General features: G+C 53.5%; 1 protein-coding gene across 1 annotated transcript in view; it reads right to left on the reverse strand.

Moving 5' to 3' along the window:
* Positions 1–21223, reverse strand: part of RXRA (retinoid X receptor alpha) — a 102900-nt gene that overhangs the window by 30244 nt on the left and 51433 nt on the right. Inside the window, exon 2 of the mRNA XM_056504860.1 lies at positions 4116–4381. Coding sequence (XP_056360835.1) covers positions 4116–4381 — 266 coding nt within the window. The remainder of the gene's footprint in view (positions 1–4115; positions 4382–21223) is intronic.

Raw genomic sequence — 21223 nt, forward strand, 5'->3', positions numbered from 1 at the left:
GGAATTCCTCCCAGAGCCCGTTCTGGGAAGTGGAGCCAATTCCCAGGTGCAGCTGGTGGCCATGGCTCGTGGCAGCTGCATCCCTGGCCGTGGGAGCGAGGCCAGAGCCACGGCTTCACCACCTCCCCCAGCCCCAAGCAGCCCCTGCAAACACTGGGGGCACGATGGGCAGAGCAAACCCACCAACCTCCCTCAGCCTGGAGAATCAGCTGCTCAGAGCTGACTCAGCTCCGGGCTGGGGAGGGGAAAGTCATCAGTTCCTCTCCCAGCACTGGCCCCAAACCTCAGCAGAGCCACCCTGGGCTTCCCACACCAGCCTGGCGCCTGCCCCAGCCCTTCCCCTGCGGGAGCACGTGCAGGGAGGGGACAGAGGAGGGAACAGCAGCCTTGACACAGCACTTCTGCTGCGGCACAGCACGGCTCCAGCCCAGCCAGTGAGCCCAGACACGGGAGGAACCAGCACCTCTGGCTCCTTCCCGTCCTTCTTCAGCTCCAGAATGAATCCTGGCCCCTGTGGCAAGCTCTGCTTTATTCTCCTCCTCCTCCCATCCCAAAAAACACGCCAGCCCCGGGGAGAGCAAAGAGCATTGTGCTCAGCAGACGGTGGCTCTGGAAAAGCCTAATCCCATGTCTGATCTCTCCCCAGCCGCCCCCGGGCATCCCGAGCTGCTGCCAGCCCTGCCCGGGGCAGCTGCTCCTGGGAAGTCCTTCCTGCTGGAAATCCTGTGCTTTTTGTCCCTGTTTCCCCAATTATTTTGGGAAAGAGGGTTTAAGTAACGTGTTAAATGCTGGAGCCTGGCTGGGGCCCTGCTCACCACGGCGAGCTCCCCTCTTTCCTGGCTCAGCTCCAGCATCCCCCTCCCTGGATGGAGGATCCCATGGCAGGATCCCATGGCAGGATCCCCGTCCCACACCCTGATTTTGGGGCTGTGTTTGCAAACCCTGCAAGATCCTGGGAAACTCCTGGGAGCATCCTCCAGCACCGTCACCAAGGGCTGCAGAACCACACGGGGTGGGGTGAGCCCCCTGTTTTTTGGGAGCCTGGCAGCTCCTTCCCCTCCTGCTGGAGCTGGGGCAGAGGGGACCCACCCTGGGCACCTCCAGCAGCGCCTGCCCTTCTGCTCTGCTGCCTCTCCAGAGGCGACGAGGCGTGGGCTGATGGCAAGTGGCATCTGCCATCTGATGCAAAGCACCTTCCATCAGTGCCACCCCTGCCCGGCCACGGGGGCCACACGCCTCATTAACTCCCAGCTCTGCTGGCCAGGGCAGGGGGCTGTGCTCCCTGCACAGCACTGGCCTCGCTGCCCCTCCTCCTCCTCCTCCTCATCCTGCTGCTTCTCCTCGTCCTCCCCCCGCTCTCTGCTGGCCCAGGTAGGCGCCTCTGCCCGCTGCAGGGACAGGGACAGGCACCTAATGTGGCCAGACAGGGAACAGATGGCAGGAGCCATTAGGCTGAAACCTTCCCAAGTGTCACCTCCAGGAAAAACATTTAAGTCCCTGAACAAAGGAAGGGTGCTCCGGGGGCTGGAGCCACCAAGAGCTGGAGCCACCAAGAGCTGGAGCTACTAAGATCTGGAGCCACCAAAAGCTGGAGCCACCTGGGCTGGAGCCACCTGGGCTGGAGGAGCCACCAAAAGCTGGAGCCACCAGGGTAGGAGCCACCAGGGCTGGAGCTACTAAGATCTGGAGCCACCAAGAGCTGGAGCCACCTCAGCTAGAGCAACCAGGGTTGGAGTCACCTGGGCTGGAGCCACTGAGAGCTGGAACCACCTGTGCTGGAGCCACCAAAAGCTGGAGTCACAAAGGCTGGAGTCAGAAAAACTGAAGCCAGAAAGGCTGGAGCCTCTTGGGCTGGAGCCATCAAGATCTGGAGCTACCAAGCCTGGAGTCACAATGGTTGGAGCCAGAAAAGCTGAAGCCACCAAGATCTGGAGCCACCTGGGCTGGAGCTACTAAGCCTGGAGCCACCAGGGCTGGAGCCACCAAGAGCTGGTGTCACCAGGGCTGGAGCCACCGCAGTTGGTGTCACCAGGGTTGGAGCCACCAAGAGCTGGTGTCACCAGGGCTGGAGCCACCAGGGCTGGAGCCAGCTGGCTCCCAGCACCACCCCAGCACTCTCACTTCCCCTCTGCCCCAGAGCCCTGCTCCGTTTCGGTTCCCCGCTCGCCGTCCCCAAACTGCACCTTACAGTCGCCCCTTCCCCGCCGTCTCCCTGGCTTGTGGCTCCCCCTGGGTTGCCTCACATCCCCCTTCCCACTCCCATTTTGCTGCTGGGGCTGCTGATTTCGCCCTGGCTGCCCTTTCCCAGGCACAGTTTCAGTTCCTCTTCCCTTGGCCCCGGGGTGGGAGGGGACGTGTCCACCCTGCTGCTGTCCCACAGTGGGAAGTGGGGTGCAGGTCCCTGCACATCTCAGGGGGTCACAGCCTGAATCCTGCATGGGAGAAGCTCATCCAGAGGCAAATTTTATTCCTCTCTGACCACCAGGGATGCTGGATCCTGGGGAAGCTGCCTGCAGCCAGCACAGCCCCACGTAGTAAAAAACCCTGTTATCTCTGGGAATAAACCAAGCCAATATTTAAAAATAAAGGTGCTGGCAGGTGCTTGAGTCCCAGAGAGGGCCTGGAATAAATAAACCCTCAGCAGGTGGTGGTCAATTCCTTAATCTGCCCTTTTACTAAACATATCCCGTGCGAGCAGCCAGCAACAGGTGGCAGGGGCTGGCCAGCACCCCGATCTGGCTATTTTTAAAAAGAGCTTATCTTGCCCTACTTGGAGGGGTTTTTACATAATCTTCAGCCACTGAGGGCCAGTCCTTGCCCTGTGAGGAGAAAGGGGCAGTGGGCAGAGGACCCCTGGGCTTGTACAAGTGACAGAACAGTGAAACAGCCTCGAGTTGTGCCAGCAGAGGTTGAGATTGGCTGAATTATTTGGGTGATTCCTTCACTGAAAGAGTTCTCAGGCTGTACATGGTGGAATCACCATGCCTGGAAGTGTTAAAGGTGTGTGGGTGTGGCACTTGGGGACATGGGTTTGTGGTGGACTTGGGTGATCTTAGAGGGTTTTCCCAACCAAAACAATTCCATGATTCTATGGGGACCACGGGCTGGCCCTGGAGGGGATGTGCTGCTGACCAGGAAGGAGAAGAAGCCCAGACAGTCCTAGGGTGGCTCTGGCTCCTGCCACAGCTATACCAGCCCCCAGGTGTGGCCACCACTCTCCTTCCACCCCAATCCTGGGAACAGCAAGCGATGGCCAGCTGTGTTCCAGCTGTGCTGGTCTCTCACAGCCAGGCCACCCCCAAAAATGGAGCAGGATGCCTCCAGCTTAGTTTCTCACTTGTGCTTTAACTTTTTGCCTCCTCTTGATGAGGAACCCCCCAGGGATGACTCATCCTTGCCCAAACTGGCAGCAGCATCCAGCACTGCCCTGTCTTGGGTTCAACACAGGATGTGCCCAGCAATGTGAATTCTGTCCCATCTGTTAACCCAGCTGGGGCAGTGACCCTGATCTCCTGGCACACATTCTCTGCTCATGGGCCATCTTTAAACCAGCTGGGCAATCATCTTTATCTTCCCACAGCCCATCCTCCCTCCAGGAGATATCTCCTGTTCATGGCCACTGAGTCCCAGGGCATGACTGATAAAATTCCATCATCCCATGGGAGATGCTCCAGCCAGGGGAGGAGCCAAGCCTTTCCTACCCAGAGAAAAACTGAGATTTGGGACACCAAGGAACCTTCTTTCCACTGGATTCCAGAGGAAAACCAGACCTTTGCACATCATCCCTGGAGCTTCAGAGGAAACTGCACCTTCTCCAGGAGCACTGCTCCAGCTGAACCACATCTGCCCCTGCAGGAGGATGCAGCCACCATTGAATGGGACTGTGCCAACACCCTGACTGACTGACGGGTGTCAGCTTGGATTCTGACTCTGGCAGGGCTGGGATTGTTCTGTGTAATACTGCATTGCTATTTTAATTTTCCTAGTAAAGAACTGTTATTGCTAATTCCCATAGCTTTGCCTGAGAGCCCCTTAACTTCAAAATTATAATAGTTTAGAGAATTTCAAAGAGAAGCTCCTGCCTGTACTGTCCCTCACTCAGGACACCCCCTCACCTGCGGGCTGCTGGTTCCAAACCCCAGGCTGGGCGTGGAGGGGACGGACATCGAGTGTGGGCCCATGGGGGAGCTGATGACGGAGAAGGGGGGCCCCATGCCGTTGATGGGCGAGCTGAGGGTGCTGATGGGCGAGTGCAGCTGGCCTGGCGAGCCCAGCGAGGAGCCGATGCCCGGCCCGATGGACGGGTGCAGGGACGGCGTGGCCATGGGCCCCCGGCTCGTGGGCGAGTTCAGCGACGTGGAATTCACTTGGTTGGAGAAATCTGCAAGAGAAGGAGCAGAGGAAACGGGTTGAGACGCCCCAAAATTCCCAGTGCAGCTCCATCTTTCCAAACCAGCTCATTCTGGAGTGTGCTGAGAACATTTCCACCTCCTGAAGAGCATTTCCACCCCAAGCCAGGCATCAGTCACAGGGTGTAGGAATGAACAAATCAATGTGATTAATGCAGAAGTTGATTTATTGTTTACTTTATATTTTACCCATATATTTAATTTATAAATATTATATATTTACTTATATTTTACTTATATATTACTTATTTACTTATATTTATTACATTTACTTTATGTATTATATACTATATATTTATATAATTTATATATTTATGATTTATATATATATAATTTATATTATATCTATAATTCATATATATTTACATAATACATACTATATATTTTATTTATACTTATATAATTTATATATAAACATAAATTATAATATATATAATTTTTATATATATAATTGATTCTGTATAGAATTTATACATAATATATAATATTCCATTATAATATATAATAAATATATAATATATAATATATAATATATTATATATAATAAATATATAATATATAATATATAATATATAATATATAATATATAATATATAATATATAATATATAATATATAATATATAATATATAATATATAATATATAATTAATATTTACTTATATATTTTAAAACTACTGTTCGTGCAATTATGTATTATTTGATTGGTGTTTTTATTTTGTTTATATACTTTGTAGGAAATATGACTTGTTACAGTTTAGTGTTCTACTGTTTATTTTTATTTGGGTTATTCTAATTTTGATTTTTAGCTTTTTTTTTTTTTTTTTTTTTTTTTTTTTACTTAGTACAATTTATATTTTAGTAGTTTTGCCGAATTTTAGAGAAAAATGCCTAAAAACTTGGGCACTCGGAGGTGGCTCACACCCATGAGAGCTGTGTGTCCATCCACAGGGAATGCTGCTGTTCACAGGCTGCATTTGAGGGTTTTGGAGGATTTCAGGGTTTTTTCCAAGCGGAATTGTTCTGGAACACTCCTGCTGTCCCGGGGGAGCAGAGCAGGGGGGCGGGAAGGGGGGGGCTTATAAATAGACTGCAGCTCTCCCAAGAGGAGACACGGAGCCGTTCCTGGCACATTTCCTCCTCATCCTGTCACGCTGCTTGCAAAACAATCCCCAGCGAGGAAGGGGCTGGCTCTGCCCCCAGGGAGGGGGCAGGATCCCCCCAAAACCCACCCAGCGCCCCCGGCTCGCTCCAGGGACAAACCAGCACGGTGTTCAGGTGGGTCTGCAGTCCCCAGAGTGAACCAGAGTCTGGAAAATCCTCTCTTCAGTCGCCTGCACCCCTCAGGATCAGCTGTGCCCCCAGGATTTTGGGGCAATTAGCACATGAATGTCACACGGTGGGAAAGAATGAACCCACAGCAGCCCAGCCCAGCCCCAGAACATTCCCTGGAGATCCCTGATCCTGGGGGGACCCAGCAGGAGCAAGGGAGGGTTCAGCAAGGCAGCGATGCTGCTCTAGCAAGGATGTGGAACCAGCATCCCACTGCTGCTTCCACAGTGCCACTGCTCCCCAGCATCCCACTCTGCACCCACAACTCAATTACTGCACCCAGAACCCCAAAGCTGCACCCAGAACCCCAGTGCTGCACCCAGAACCCCACTGCTGCACCCAGAACTCAATTACTGCACCCAGAACCCCAGTGCTGCACCCAGAACTCAATTACTGCACCCAGAACCCCAAAGCTGCACCCAGAACTCAATTACTGCACCCAGAACCCCAAAGCTGCACCCAGAACCCCAGTGCTGCACCCACAACTCAATTACTGCACCCAGAACTCAATTACTGCACCCAGAACCCCACTGCTGCACCCAGAACTCAATTACTGCACCCAGAACCCAAGAACTCAATTACTGCACCCAGAACCCCAGTGCTGCACCCAGAACTCAATTACTGCACCCAGAACTCAATTACTGCACCCAGAACCCAGTGCTGCACCCAGAACTCAATTACTGCACCCAGAACCCCACTGCTGCACCCAGAACCCCAATGCAGCCCCCAGAACCCCAATATTGCACCTAGAACCCCAATGCTGCCCCCAGAACCCCATCACTACATGCAGAGTTCCATTACTGCATCCAGAACACCACTGCTGCCCCCAGAATTCTATAATTCTATCGCTGCATCCACAGTCCCATCACTGCCTCCAGAATCCCAATGCTGCATCCAGAGTCCCATTTAAATCTCCAGAATCCCATTGCTGCCCCCAGAATCCCACTGCAAACACCAGAATCCCACTGCTACCTCCATAATCCCATCACTGCATCCAGAGTCCCATTACCTCTCCAGCACCCCACAGCTGCCCCCAGAATCCCCAGCTCTGACCCCAGCACCCCAAAGGCATCCCTGTCCCTGTCCCTATCCCTTTTCCCTGTTCCTTTTCCCTGTCCCTGTTCCCTGCCCCTTTCCCTGTCCCATGTCCCTGTTCCCTTTCCCATGTCCCTGTCCCCTGCCCCTTTCCCTGTCCCATGTCCCATGTCCCTGTCCCTGCCAGGCTCCCACAGGATGTTGACACAAACCAAGTGCTGGCCACCACGTCACCCGTGGCTCAGTGACGTGAGAGAGGCACAACAGGAACCCCAGGAAATTCCTGCAGGATTCCAGGGCTGCTCCTGGGGTTCAGCACAGCACTTCCCAGCTCTGCTTCTGGGGTCTCTAAAGGGCCCTGAGAGCCCCCAGTGCTATCCAGGAGCTGGTTCTGGAGCAGGACCCCAAAACACCCACGGGGTGATGGAGGGACCTTCCAGGGATGCAGCAGATCCAGGGAACCCCTGCCCTGAGCAAAGGGAAGGAGCAGAGTCAGTCCTCCCTTTGAAAAGATCCAGAATATTTAAGGCAGGAGAGGTCACAGGAGGGTCACTGGCCACCAGCCCACAACTCTGCAGCACATCAGGCAGCAAAGCACGTGTGGGGCCAGCACCTCTCCCAAAATCCCAGTTCCTGGGCACCTCAGGAGCTCCCTGCACACCCACCCTGCTCCCACATTAACACCAACCCCAGCAGCCAGCAAGGAACTGGGAGGCAAACCCAAAAAGGGTGGGAGAGAAAAGGGACAATCCTGTGTGGAAGGATTTGGGGAGGCACAGCCACATCTGGGTGTGTTTACACCCAAACCCCTCGGCCACACACTGGGAAATCCCAACCACAGCAGGATTTCTGCAGAGCATCAGCACCCAGAAGTTCCAAGCAACTTCTTGGACACTGGGAGGTTTCCACTCCTCATCCAAACACTCCCTGCTCCAAAACCCTGCTGGGAGAGCAGCAGCAATGGGAAACATTTACATCCAGCAAGCAAAAATGGTTTTTATAAACCTTGCAAAGTCAAGAGTCCACTTGAGGCAGCTCAGCCCAGATGCTGCCAGTCCCTGGCTGGAGGGAATTGGGGTTTGGGGAAAATAGAACTTGAAGGATGGCAATCAGGGATATGAGGGGTGTGCCCTCTTCCCCATCATAAGTGTCCTAAAGGACCTTGACTGTGAAAAGAATGCTGCAAAATAAAGATAAATTTAAGAAAGAAAAAAGCCTAGACTGAGGAAATATCCTTAATAGGCACAAATAAATTCCCAAACTGATGAGCACCCCTTGGACTGCAGCAAACAGAGGAGCATTTCCCCAAAGGCATTTGCAGCTCAAGCAGTGTGAGACTGTTCCTTCTCCTCGAGGAGTTCTGCCATTTAAAGCTGCTGTGTGTGACTATCTCTTGACCAAAATAAACTCTGTGCCTGTTTCTAAATTAAAAAAAAAAAAAAAATTGGAGGAAAAAAAAAAGTTCTGAAAGCATTTCCCTTCTGTCACACCCATCGAGTGCAGCTATTTGCTGTGTGTGTCCTTTGTTTCAGCACAACGACCTCTGTCTATCCCAAAGATGCCCCATGGCAGTTGGAGATCAGACACCAGAGCTCGTCAGCAGCTGAAGAATTTGCAGTGAAGCTCTTTTTCTTCCTCCAAACTCTGAGCCTGCCAGCCACAGGGTCTGGATGGGAATTTTTTCCCAAGGAATATATGACATTTAGGGCAGGGCACATGATGCTGGGATGGCTGAGTGCTCCCACAGCAGGAACCATCCCCTGGGCACCAGAGCCAGCAGGGACTGACACTGAGTTTTGTGTTCCTGCTGCTCCTCAGCAGAGCCCTGCCTTCTCTTAGGGATGGATTCCCACCTCACAGAGGTTTTTAGCAGCAGCAGCCACCAAAACCAGACACTGATGGCACAAGGACACAGACTGATGTCACTTCACTGAGGCCACACAGCAAACTGGAGCCAAAGCTGGAACAGATCCTGGCAGCTCCAAAATCCAGGGTAGCATCTCAACTGCTGGATCACCCTTCTCACCCCACCAATCTTCTAGCATTATCATAATCATAATTAGAACAAGAATATTATCGATAATTTTCAATAAAGGAAAAAAAAAATCTCCATAAAAACATTTGTACCCAACACCTGTGAGCAGCTCCACTGCTATTTTGGTTATTTTGCTATTTTTCCATCCCCTTGGCATTCAGCACAAAGCTCCAGCTTGGACCAGCCAACATCCAGGCCAGCCCCTCCAGGAATGCCACCAGCCCTGGCCACCCTTCCCTGTGGCATTTTGTCACCCAGTGTCACTCCAAGTGACCAGGGCACGTCTGCAGCAGCTGCAGCAGCTTCTGCTGATCCAGCACTATCACCAAGGGCTGTGATTTTAACATTTCTAGACCACAAAATGTCCCAGAGCAGAAACAATTCCAACATGCAGAGGCACTTTTTTTTTCCCAGGATAGCTCATTTGTACTGGAATAAAGTGTACCAGCATAAGCTTGCACCGGAATAATCTTCATTTATGCCTAAGAGGCTTTGCCAGTAAAACTACAGTGACCTAGCTCTGCTGGAAAACCTTTTCTGGCATATCCTGGGAGTTTACTCAGCAGCCTGGTGGCTCAGCACTCGGATCTGAGAGAGGGGAAGTTTAAAAAAAAACACATTTCAAGGCACAAACAGACTCCCTGAGCTGTGTATTCTGCAGCTGAGGAGAGCTGCTCACCTAGGGTACAACCCAATCCATTCCACAGATTCCATGCTCCAATCCCTTGGGGTCAGAGGGGTTTGCAGCACCCCAGGCAGGGCTCCAGCAGGACCAACCCAAGACCTGTCCCTGGCACCAGCTGAGATTTGGAAAGTCACTCACAACTCAACTGCTTCCGCTTCTCTTTTTTTTTTTTTTTTTTTATTTTTTTTTCCTCAGCACCTCTTCCTCCTTAATCAGAAAGCAAATCAACTCTGGGTATTAAACAGCAGGAAATCCTAAATTTGGGCTGCCACTCCCTTCCTTAAGGCAGCCCTTGGTGTCAGGGTTTTGTGGGGTCACGCTGGGAGGGGAGCAGGAGCAGCAGCACGGATCAGGCTTCTGCCAGCATCATCATCCTCCTCCTCTGCTCCCCAGCATCACTTTGGGGGGGCCCAGGCTCCAAATCCTCACCCCCAAATCAGATGGATCAGGTAAAGGCAGCACCCCATGCTCCTTCTTCAGGGAAAACCCACCTCCTTTTGTTCCCATTCCTCGAATGCAGCTTGGGAACCTCAGGTGCTTTCCAGACAAGGAACCTCAAATGATGGAGGTTTCCCTTTCCTTTTCTCTCACCTTCCCCACAGCAAACAGCAGGAGAACAGCAGGAAAACAGCAGGATCCGGGCAGGACAGTGGTTTGCATGTGAAAATTGCCATGGTAATGCTGTGACCACAAGAGGTCAGGTCCTCACTTTTGTCCTGATCACAAACTCAGGGATGAACTGAAACAGCCCCTGGCCTACAGCCTTGAGTAAGTTTGCTCCCAGCTGACAGCAGCAGAGCTGAGGACTGAAGGGAGGATGGAGCAAGAGCTGCCTCTTGCCCTTCACATGCTCCATGCAGTGCCTGGGCTGGGTGTGCAGCGTGCTTCTCACCCCAAAAACTCACCCAGGAGCCAAGAAACAAGCAGCAGCCTGGGGCAAACCCAAGCACATTACACTGAAAATTTAAAGCACTCTGCCCAGAGAGGACAGGTAATTGATGCTCTCAAACCACCTGGGCTCTGAGCACACCCTGGGAATGCATCCCAAGGTGTCAGAGCAGGCAGCTGTGTTCTATCCATAAATCCCTTCTGGGCATCTTTTCCACAGCTACAGGCAAAGGGATGTAGGACCATGGGAATGCAGAATGGTCAAGAGTGTTGAGCAGCTCTGATTTCACCATAAAGTAACTGGAATTGATTTTTCTTTTTTGTATTTCTGGACTAGAGTACCAAGACAAACATCCCTCTGAGACCCCCAAACCTGCACTTGGGGCAGCACACAGAAATCCGAATTTCTGCAAGCATTTCAAAACCTCCACGAGCAGTTTCTCCACTGGAATCTGCTCTGAGATTTGGGAGAGTTTCTCCAGCCACACTCAGGCTCTTCCCCAGGTGATGCCGTGCTGAAACTCAAGTTTCAGCTGCAATCTGCACAGGGTGGGTTCCTCCTCCCAGCAGGTTTCACTTTGACCCAACCAAAACCTCAAAGCCACAGAGTTTCTCACCTCTGGCTCCGTGCTCTCCCCAAAACCTCCCCGCAGCAGCACCCAGCCAGCAGCAGAGCTGCTTCCTGGGGTTTCAGTGCAGCAGCAGGGCTTTTCCTTGGCTGGAGGATTCCACATTTTCCACAAATCCTGCCTGCTGCCAGCATCTCACCTGACAGCTCGATGTGATCACAGCACCCACGAGCGGCTTTTCCACACCAGCCTCCTCCACCCCAGCCAGAATTCCCATTTATCACTCAGGAATCCTCTGCTCTCTTCCCACAAGGTGAAGGGAAAGGGAAGCCCAACCCTTGCAGCAGCATCCCTGTCCCACAGCTGGGTCACATCTGTCCCTGCAGCTCCAACACCTCCTCCTCCTCTCCATCCTGTTTTTTTTTCTCCTCTGGATAAAATCCCACTTTTTGGCAGTCTAGCTCAAAGCACCACTTTTGGGGGACACTCCCCCCTAATTCCCCCATCACCTGCTGGACCCTGGGTGCCCAGGGGTCTGGAGACCCCCCACCACAGGACCCACACCAAAAATGGGATTGCTGTTCCTGATGCTTCAGAGCTGCCATTCAGGAGGCAGATGAGCCCATGCCAGGACCAAGTGTGCTCAGCATCAGCACATTTGGGATTCTTTCCCTTAAAAACCCCACCCCACCTTTCCAGGAGCCAGCTAAAATCACACCCTTCTCCTGGAGCAGCAGCAGAGAAGCCTGCAGGGGCTACCCATGGGGGAAGGAGTGAAAAGGGGAATTTTCCAGAAGCTGCTGCCACATCACTGGAGGAAACACCTGGAAAACCCCACATGGACCCCATCCCAAATCATCTCCCCACCCTAAACCATCTCCTCAGCGCATGGAGGATCCCCACCCGTATCTCCAGGGGCAGGCAGAGGAGGGAATTCACACAGAATTCACACAGAATTCACACAGAATTCACACAGAATTCACAGAATTTTGGGTTGGAAGAGACCTTCAAGACCATCAAGTCCAACCCATGCCCCAACACCTCAACTAGACCATGGCATTTTTTTAAACACACCCAGGGACGGTGACTCCACCATTCCAATACCTTATCCCTCTTTTCCATGAAAAACTTTTTCCTAAAATCCAACCCATATCTATATTCCCTATTCCCTATACAGGGAAAAGCAGGAGAGCAGGGCAGCTCTGGGTGGAGGGGAGGGGGGAAGCTGCAGCCAGGCAAACAAGGATTCTGCTGATAAAGCAAATGTGACTCAATCACACGCTTGTGCAAAGATGTCACAACAGCGCTGAGGAGCGACAGGCTCCTGTTTCATCCCCGGAGGGCACAATGCTCTCTGTTGGGACCACAGTGCCCCTCATTTACCGGCTGGGAACCCCAGCCCATAATAGGGGCAGTGTGCTGCTGCTGCCAGGGCTGCCTGACAGCGGCTCAGAGCGGGGCTGGCCCCTCCTGCTGCTTCTGGGGTGTGGGATAGGGGAGTGATGCTCCCCCCAGCCCAGCTCTCTGCCCCAAATCTGGCACAGTTGGGATTTCTACAGGAAAATCCTGCTTGGGGTTGCATGTCTCCAACTTCTTGGTGTCTTCACACACGCCTAAAAGGGAGGTTTGGGGGACCCCACTGCCCTGTCACCAACCTTCCCCCTGGAGCAGCCACGCCAAGAGGGGACTGCTGGAGCTCCTGGCCCCTTTCCAGCTCCCAAACTGCACCAGGGAAGCCAAACTAGCAGGGAATTATTCCAGCAGAGGAGAAGATACTCATCAAAAACAGAGGGATTCTGTCCTTGGGGACGTGGTGATGGTGGCACTTCCCAAAGTCTCTCATCCTCGCTGCAGCCACTGACCCTGGCTGGCTCCATCCCAAACCCGAGAAGAGCACGGTGAGAGCTCCAGCACAGCGGTCCCACAGGTTGCTGGAGCTCATTATGGCCTTTTAATTACATCCAATTGCAGTTTTATGTGATCTAATTGCCCTTGAGGGGGTGCTGGGCTCTGAGCTATGAAAATCCAAGCAGGATCCAGCAGGATGCACAGGGAGCTCGGAAGTTTTAGCTCATTCCAGCAGAAAGAGGAGAAGCCTCCACTCCCACTGGAGATCCCCCAGTAAGGAGCCACACCAGAGAACCCAGATCAGGCCCTGCCCCACTTCATCCCAACCCCTGTCCCCAAGATTTGGGGACATCCCCTCGCTGGGCTCCAGGGAGGAGGGATGTGGAGAGCAGATGTGGCTCAGAGCTGGAGCAGAGCTCTCTAATCCTGTGGAACCTGCTCCTTTGAAACCTAGGATTTCCCTCTGCAAAGCAGGCAGGGCAAGAAGAAGCCAAAAGGATGCAGGAAACAGGAGCTGCCAATCCTCAGCTTCCCTGCAGCCGGTCTGGGATGAGCCAAATTCTGAAGACCAAGAGCAGAGCAGCCCAGCAGCTCTCCCAGCACTGCCTTTGAGACCCACGGGCTGAAACGTGCTGCTCACGAGCCCTGGAGCTGCAGGATGTGCTGCACCCACCCTTGCTCTGCTGATTTTGGGGATTGGCAGGAGGGACAGCATCTCCCCATCACCTTCTGCTCCCACCTGAGCTCAGCAAGGAGGGCAAACATCAGCCCACGTGGCTTTTAGGGATCCTGCAGGATGGGCCAAGCTCCACTCGGGTCTGAGCCTGCAGCAGGAGGTGAGAGGAGGAAGAGGAAGAGGAGGAGGAGGGAGACACAGGCAGGAATTGCAGATCCCTCCTCCCTGGCTCCCAGGAACGAGGGCCCACAAAGCACCAGGCAGGAGGATTATGTTACGGTGCTGTGCGTGCACATTAATCCAGATTTGAGATAATTACAGTCATTCACTTGGCATAATGGGCTTTAATTGATCCAGCAGGGCCTGGTGCTCACCAACAGCGTGCAGCTGCACCAAAGCTGCAAAACCACCACTGCTTACTGGTTTGCCAGAAAACTCTGGAGGTTTCCCTTAGAAGGTGCTGGAAAAGCCACGTGGAGTTTTCCATGTCTCAGCTGAGACACAGAGGTCAGGAGACATCTCCTGAGCATCCCAGTGGGATGGGCCACCCCTGCAGAGGGTTTCTGGGCAAGGGCAGCCCATGGGAATGCTGTTTCCAATTCCCCTGGAGAAATGCCCACCTCTCAGCACCATGCCTGGTGGAATTTGATCAGCAGATCCCTCAAGGTCCCTTCCCAGCAGCGTTTCTGTGCTTTAATGGTCACAGAGCTGGAAATACAAAGTCAGGAAAGGAAGCCAGGGTCCCAAAACAGCCATCCCTCCCCAGCCCAGCACTCCTGTATGTCTCAGGAGAACCCTCTGGAGCCAGGCAGCTCCCTCAGGGACAAACCATCACTTTGTGCAGCTCCAGGAGGAGCAAGACTGAGAACTGGGAGCTACACAGGAAGGTGTGTGACAAGACAGTGGAGGCACAGTCACATCCCTTTCCAAAAAAAAACCAAGCTCCCTCTGGAAACTAGATACCAAGCACTTTTTTCCAAGAGAAACGAGCTGTGTGGGGCTCAGTAACCCGTTCTGGGGAGGTTTCACCCCCAGCTCCAGCTGTGTGGCCGCAGGGATGGGCAGGCAGGCTGGGTGGGTTGTTCCCCTTTCCCAGGCCAGACAGGAGGCTTGGGAAAAGCTTTTCCCTCCCTCAGGCAGGCAGCAGCAAGGGATGGGCTGCCTGCAAGCTGCCTTTGGGTTTAAGTTTCTGGTTGGAGTCCAAAGCTAATTAGGCTGCGCCAAGTCCAATCAGATAGCCTCAGCTAATTGAGCTCGGCACGGACGGGTCAATGTCCAGCAGGGCTTGGTGCTCTGGCAGCTCACAGATAACTGCCAGGGCCTGGGAAGGGGAAGAACCCCTCACAAAAATGTTCCCTGCATGTACAGGCAGCCAGAGCTGGGTTAACCCCTTGGGCACCGTCGGCATCGCTGTCCAACCCCGAGGGATGGAGATAAATCCATCCATTTTATCCCTGGGCAGGGGTAAAAGGACTGAGTGGGGTATGAAATGGGGTGACCTCACCAGGCTTTGGTGTCACCTCTCCTGTCACAGGCTGGGTAAGCCATGGCACAGACCACAGAGAACCCCACAGCACACAGCAAGGGCAAACCATGTGAATCCCAGGCACACAGCTCCTGGAAATGCAGCACTAAGGACCCTGAGCTGGGGCTCCATGCTGCCCACAGTGCTCCCCCAAAGCTGGCTGAGATGTGTCTGCTCCAGACTGCACCTCCAGGCTGGGTTTTCCAAGCTCTGGGGGCCAGCAGGGCTGTGGGATGGGGTCAGCAGCACTCCCCAGGTGTGCCTGGGCACTGGCACCAGGGACAGCATGAGGAAGGTGAGGGGTTTTGAAAAAGCCCTTCCTCAGCTGGTTCTCAGCCCCATGGAGCAGCTCCCCAGCTCCTGAGTCCTAAAGCAAATTCCAGCCAAGAAAACAACAACATCCAGCTTCCCAGGAACCACAGAGTTCCCCTTTCTCCCCCTAATTCTGCCTGGACTTCCAGGCTGAGCTCCATGCAGATGAAGGCAGCCTGGATCCCTGCACAGAGAGAATCCCCACATCCTCCCCTCCACCTCCAGCTGCTGGGAAAGGCTGCTCCTCTTCAGCTGACAAATGGATGAGACGTTGCATTAATAAACCCCAGCTCTCCTCACACTTCTGATTACAATCTCTCTGTTTGGATCCCTGCTCATGTTACACGTTCGTCTCCATTATATATTCCCCTCTCCTTAAATCCCCACTTATCTCCTTTACCACGTAAATCACAGAGTGGGCTCTGGTTTGGTTGGGCTTTTTTTTTTTTTTTTTTTTTTTTTGGCTGCCTAACTTTCCCTGTTCCAACAGCACTTAGAAAATAAACAGGAATTTAAACTGCAGCATGTCCTGGTAGAATCTGAGCTCATCTTCCAGCAAACCCATGCAAGGAGGGTGACACTGGTCCTGCTCACCACCACTTGTTTCCAGCCCCACCGTGCTCACAAAGCACTTGCATTTATTTTTGGCCCAGCCAAATCCTTCCTGGGGCATCCCTGGGAATATCTTCCCCCCACAAATCCCCTGCTCCAGCTGGAGCAGAACATGAGACACCGACCAAAGCAGCAGCCCAGCCTGGCTCCCCCTGCACTGCCCCACATCCCTCTGGCAATTAAGGCAATTGCTTGCCTGGAAACCTAATTATATTAGGGAAGTATTTAGTAATTTTTAACTGTTGGGCTGGTGGCTCAGCTCCCTCCCCCTCCCCCATTCCAGCAGCGCTGGGCAGGAGTTGCAGTGCTGGATTCTCCCCCTCTTCCAGCTCTGCTGGAAAGAGAGAAGAGGAGCAGGGTGGTGTGATGGGCTCTCCTGGAGATCCTGGCTGAGCTGGAGAGCCTGCAGCAGTTTGCCTGTGAGGTCTGTATGGGATGACTGGGAATGCCCAGCCCTAGCATGTGGTGGCCTCTTGATGCCACCAAGAGAAAGATGCCCCAGGGTCCCCCTGCCACAGCACCTGCTGCCCCTGGGCAGGGGCTCAGCCATCTCTGCTGCAGATCCAACACTCCAGACACAAGGTTTTGGGTGCCCTAGCTCTGCCTCCATCCTCCACTCTTGTACACAAAACTGAACAGAGGCACCACTACACCAAGCCTCACCAGGTACCCAAAAATAACACTGCCAGGAGCAGCTTGGCCTTGTTTGTCCACAGGCAGCAGAGCAGGAGCCTGCAGACCATGGACTGAATTCCACCATGGACTGAGTGAGTTCCACTATGGACTGAGCTCCACCATGGACTCAGTGAGATTCAACAGGGACTGAGTTCCATCATGGACTGAGGGAGTTTCACCACGGACTGAGGGAGCTCCACCATGGATTGAGTTGAATTCCAATTGAGTGAGTTTCACCATGGATTGGGTGAGTTCCACTACGGACTGAATTCCACCATGAACTGAGTGAGTTCTACCATGAACTGAGTGAGTTCCACCATGGACTGAATGCGCCACAGACTGAATCCCACCATGGACTGAGTGAGTTCCACGAAGGACTGAGTGAGCTCCACCAAGGACTGAGTTTCACCATGAACTGAGTGAGTTCCACCATGGACTGAGCTCTACCATGGACTGACTGCACCAAGGACTGAGCTCCACCATGGGCTGAGTGAGCTCCACCATGGACTGAGCTCCACCATGGACTGAGCTCTACCATGGACTGAGCTGAGTGCACCAAGGACTGAGCTCTACCATGAACTGAGTGAGTTCCACCATGGGCTGAGTGCACCAAGGACTGAGCTCCACCACGAACTGAGTGAGTTCCACCATGGGCTGAATGCACCAAGGACTGAGCTCCACCATAAACTGAGTGAGTTCCACCATGGGCTGAGTGCACCGAGGACTGAGCTCTACCATGGACTGAGTGCACCACGGACTGAGCTCCACCATGAACTGAGCTCCACCATGGAGTGAGTGCACCACGGACTGAGTGCACCACGCACAGCATCCCAGCATCATGTCCCCGGGCATAGCCAGCTCCCTGAGGGGCCAGCAGGGCCCTGGGGCTCCCCCAGCCCATGGCTGAGCCCCAGTCCCAGCCCAGCCCCGCAGGGCCGGCGGTGCCTTTAAGAGGCCGCAGGGGATGCGATGGCCGCTCTTCCACAGGCCCATTAATTTGCCAGCGTCACACGCTCCGCAGCTGCAGCCTGGCAGTGATTTATACTCCTCTGAAGTTCATCAGAGGGAAAAGTACTTCCCAGGCACAGCCTATCCCCCTTCCCTCCTCTGCTCCTCTCCGCGTCCAGAGCCCGGTGAAAATCCCCCATCCATCACCCCGAGTGTCACCCCCTGCCCTCACCACCCAGCCCAGGCACTCCCCTTCTCCCCGGCATCTGCCAGCAAAAGAAAACTTCCTCTGCCTTCCTCGCCTCCGTGACCCACCGATGAGAAAGTCATTAATTAATGAAGGGGCAGCGCTGCTGCGGCTCCTCTGCGGCCGGCAGAGCCCCCTCCTCCCCAGCCCCGGGCCCTGTAGCCAAAATAAACGTCAGGGAGGAGGCGGGCGTCCCCTCCTCCCGCCGTCCTCCGGGGAGGTTCAAAAGTTCAAGATTTTCACATTTCCCTAACGTTATTTCAGGAAATTGCTGGAGAAAGGAAAAGCCGGCGCTGCCGAAAAAGCGATCCAATAACACAGAGTCCAGAGGCAGGGCTGGGTGTGTGCCAGGCGTGGTTTGGAGCTCATCCTCACCCCGACATTTGTTTTTTTGGAGCATCTTTTTGCTGGTTTTCACTGGGTTTTCTCCTAAAGCAAAGCCATAGGCACGCCAAAGCAGCCCCAGAGGTGGCAGACACCAGGATAAGCTGCCACAAGGTTCTTGGGTCACTCCTCAAAGCCAGGATGCTCAGAGCAGCAGCATTTATCAAATTCTAGCAGCTGCTTTGGGGGTGATGCTGCCAAGCTGGTTCAAAGCATCCCCAAGAACATCCCTCAGTGTAGAGAATATGGGTGCTGGGTCCCCAAGGAGTGACAGCTTGGCCCCAGATGTGTGCAGGGCTCCCTGCAGGCACTGCCCTGACGTGTGTTTGGGTTCCCTCCTTCCTTCCTCTCAAAACTCTCAACAATTTCTCACTCGCACAAACCTCAAACGCGACCCGAGCCGCACCTGGGTTTGCACCAACACCGGGCTCAACGACAGCTTTCACTGCAGGTTCGTGGGAAAGGTTTGTAGAACTACTGAAACTCCAGGCAAACCTGAATTTGGGGTTACAGTGAAATGTGAAACCAGGCTGCTTTCATGTGGTTTGGGGTTTTCTGTCGCAAGAACGCTCGGCGCAGAGAGCGCGACACGAACAGCGCGGCGTGTCCACGGGAGCCAGGAACTCAGAGACAGCCCAGCAGCCTTCCCTGGCTAACGAGGAAGCAGGACTGGGAGCCACCTCATTAGCCTGGGGGCTGGAGCAGGGCCACCAGCACAGGGCACGGGCAGGGACCCAAGGAGGGGAGGTCGCCCCGCGCCGCGCGGCTCCGATGGATGCGCGGCCGTGGAAGAGCCTGGACGTGCCATGGCAGGTGGGACTGTGCCTCAGGAACTGTGCCTCAGGAACTGTGCCTCAGGAACTGTGCCTCAGGAAGGTGGAACTGTGCTGGCAGCTCCCTGGTGCTCCTGAGGGTCACCTCATCCCAGCAGCACACTGCACACCTCCTCCCTGCCCAGCTGATGACAAAGGGAGGGTTGGAACCCTTCATTCCTCCATGATGCTTTACTCCCTCCAGGTAGAGGTGAGATTGGTTTGCTCTGGGATTTTTTTTAAGTTTGAGGAGTTCTTGGAGTTTTTGGAGTTGGAGATTCTGCTTTGAGCCCACTTTGTCCAGCTGGCCCCACTAATTCCAACTGGAAAGTGGTGGTGGAGACAACGCTTTGAAAATGAGCCCTGTGAGTATCCCAGTCACTGATTTCCTCAGAGGAAAATCAGAACAGGAGTTTTTCCCAGGTATCCATCCCCCTCAGCCTCCATTAACCCTCTGCTCCCCAACAGCTCCTCGAGGTCTGGGTGTCACCCATAAGAACCACAGTGGAGCAAGATCTGCATTTTGCCACCCATCCCTGAGGCTCTTCGTGGCTGTGACAGAGCTCCAGGCACCAAGCATTGCCTCCCAGAGAAACCACATCCCAAAGAAAGAGCAGCACACCCAGCCAGGTCAACCAGAACCCAGGGCTGATTAAGGAAGTTCATATTAATTAGAGAAATGTGTTAATACCCTGGGAAAGCCAGCAACCCTGGAATGCTGTGCAGACACCTCCTGCTCTCCTGGAACAGCTCAGTCCCTTGTCACCACAGCCTTCCCCCTTCCCTGCACTGACCTCTGCCAGGTACCACCCCCCTCTTATTTACACCCCTAGACCACTTTTCCCCCCTCTCTTACACATTTTAAAGCTGCCCACCTTAAAGCACTGCTGCAAATTCCCAGGACATCCCAAATCAGGCTTATGGCTGCACAGAACTCAGGTGACACCAGGGCCAAAAAGCAGCACTGGGATGTTGGGTCCCTTTCTGAACCCAGCCCAGGCTAGGAAAGGATTAAGCTCATTCATACCTACACTATAAATAATAATAATCATAATAATGTCATTTTTGCAGCGTGGTTCTTTCAGTAGGGGATGATGAATGTATTTGTAACGAGCACTGGTAAAGATTTTCAAGCCATCTAATTAGGCGGCCGTTTCCTCTGCAGACATGCCCAAGTCCCTTTGGAAAAGGAAACGTGGCCTCCAGTGCTCCCTCTCTGCTGGGGAAATGCTGCCCTGGAGACGAACCAGGAACTCAGCATCCCCTCAGATTCCTCTGGAATCCCCAAATTCTGATCTCCTCGTGCTGAAGGAGCGCCCAGAGGGAGCTGGAATCACACAACTCTGCTCCCAGAGGAGCCACAAACCCCAGGGAGGTGCTGGTGTGCAGAACCATCCCAGGGAGACCCAGGGATGCTGGGGAGGAGGAAGGGACAGCACAAGGGGCAGGGAGCCCACCCCAGCACCCACCACCCCTGCTGATGTGTTTTTCCGTTCGTGCCCGGCATTCCCAGAAAACACTAACTTCATTATTGATTTCTGCCCGTTTGTCATTTTTATAACCTGGCCAGCACTTCTCCTGAGGGCTGTGACTAATTCCACTTCCCCAAGCTGGAAGGGGTGAGAGCTTTTAACTCTTTAGGGATGGGCTCTGGCACAGAAATCCCAAATGTTCAGCACTTTACCCGTGGCAATGGGGACACCTGCCCTCCCCAGCTGAGCCACCAGGCTGGGAAAACCCCTGGAACCAGCAATCCTTCCCTCCTTCCAGGCACTTCCCAGCAAAGCCTCGGGATGGAACTCCCAGAGGAGAAGATCCATTGAGTTAAAGGCAGCAGATGCTGTTGCTGAGGGGTGGGATATGGGGAGCACCAACCACGACATCTGCAATTACGGAAAGCCAGATAAAGAAAATCAAATCTCATGCTTCAGGGCATGGGCTGATGAGCCCAAGGGTCAGGAAGGAATTTCTCTCCCCTCACACAGCAGTGCACAATTGGGTCAGTGCATTACCGGGTGCCACAAGTCTGGGATTGTTTTTCCCTCTCCCTTTGGAAGCCCTTGGCACAAAAGCTGTGTCAGAGAGAGACCGTGCCTCTCCCATCACCCACGTTCCCAAAGCTCAGAATTCCTATTCCCAGGCAAAAGATGGCACAAGGACCTTGCTCCAGGCCACCCCTCTCCTCTAACAGCACTCTCTGGTGCTCCCTGCCCTTCTCAGCCTTAATTATTTC

The sequence above is a fragment of the Oenanthe melanoleuca genome, chromosome 17, assembly GCF_029582105.1.
Source record: "Oenanthe melanoleuca isolate GR-GAL-2019-014 chromosome 17, OMel1.0, whole genome shotgun sequence".
Lineage (NCBI taxonomy): Eukaryota > Metazoa > Chordata > Aves > Passeriformes > Muscicapidae > Oenanthe > Oenanthe melanoleuca.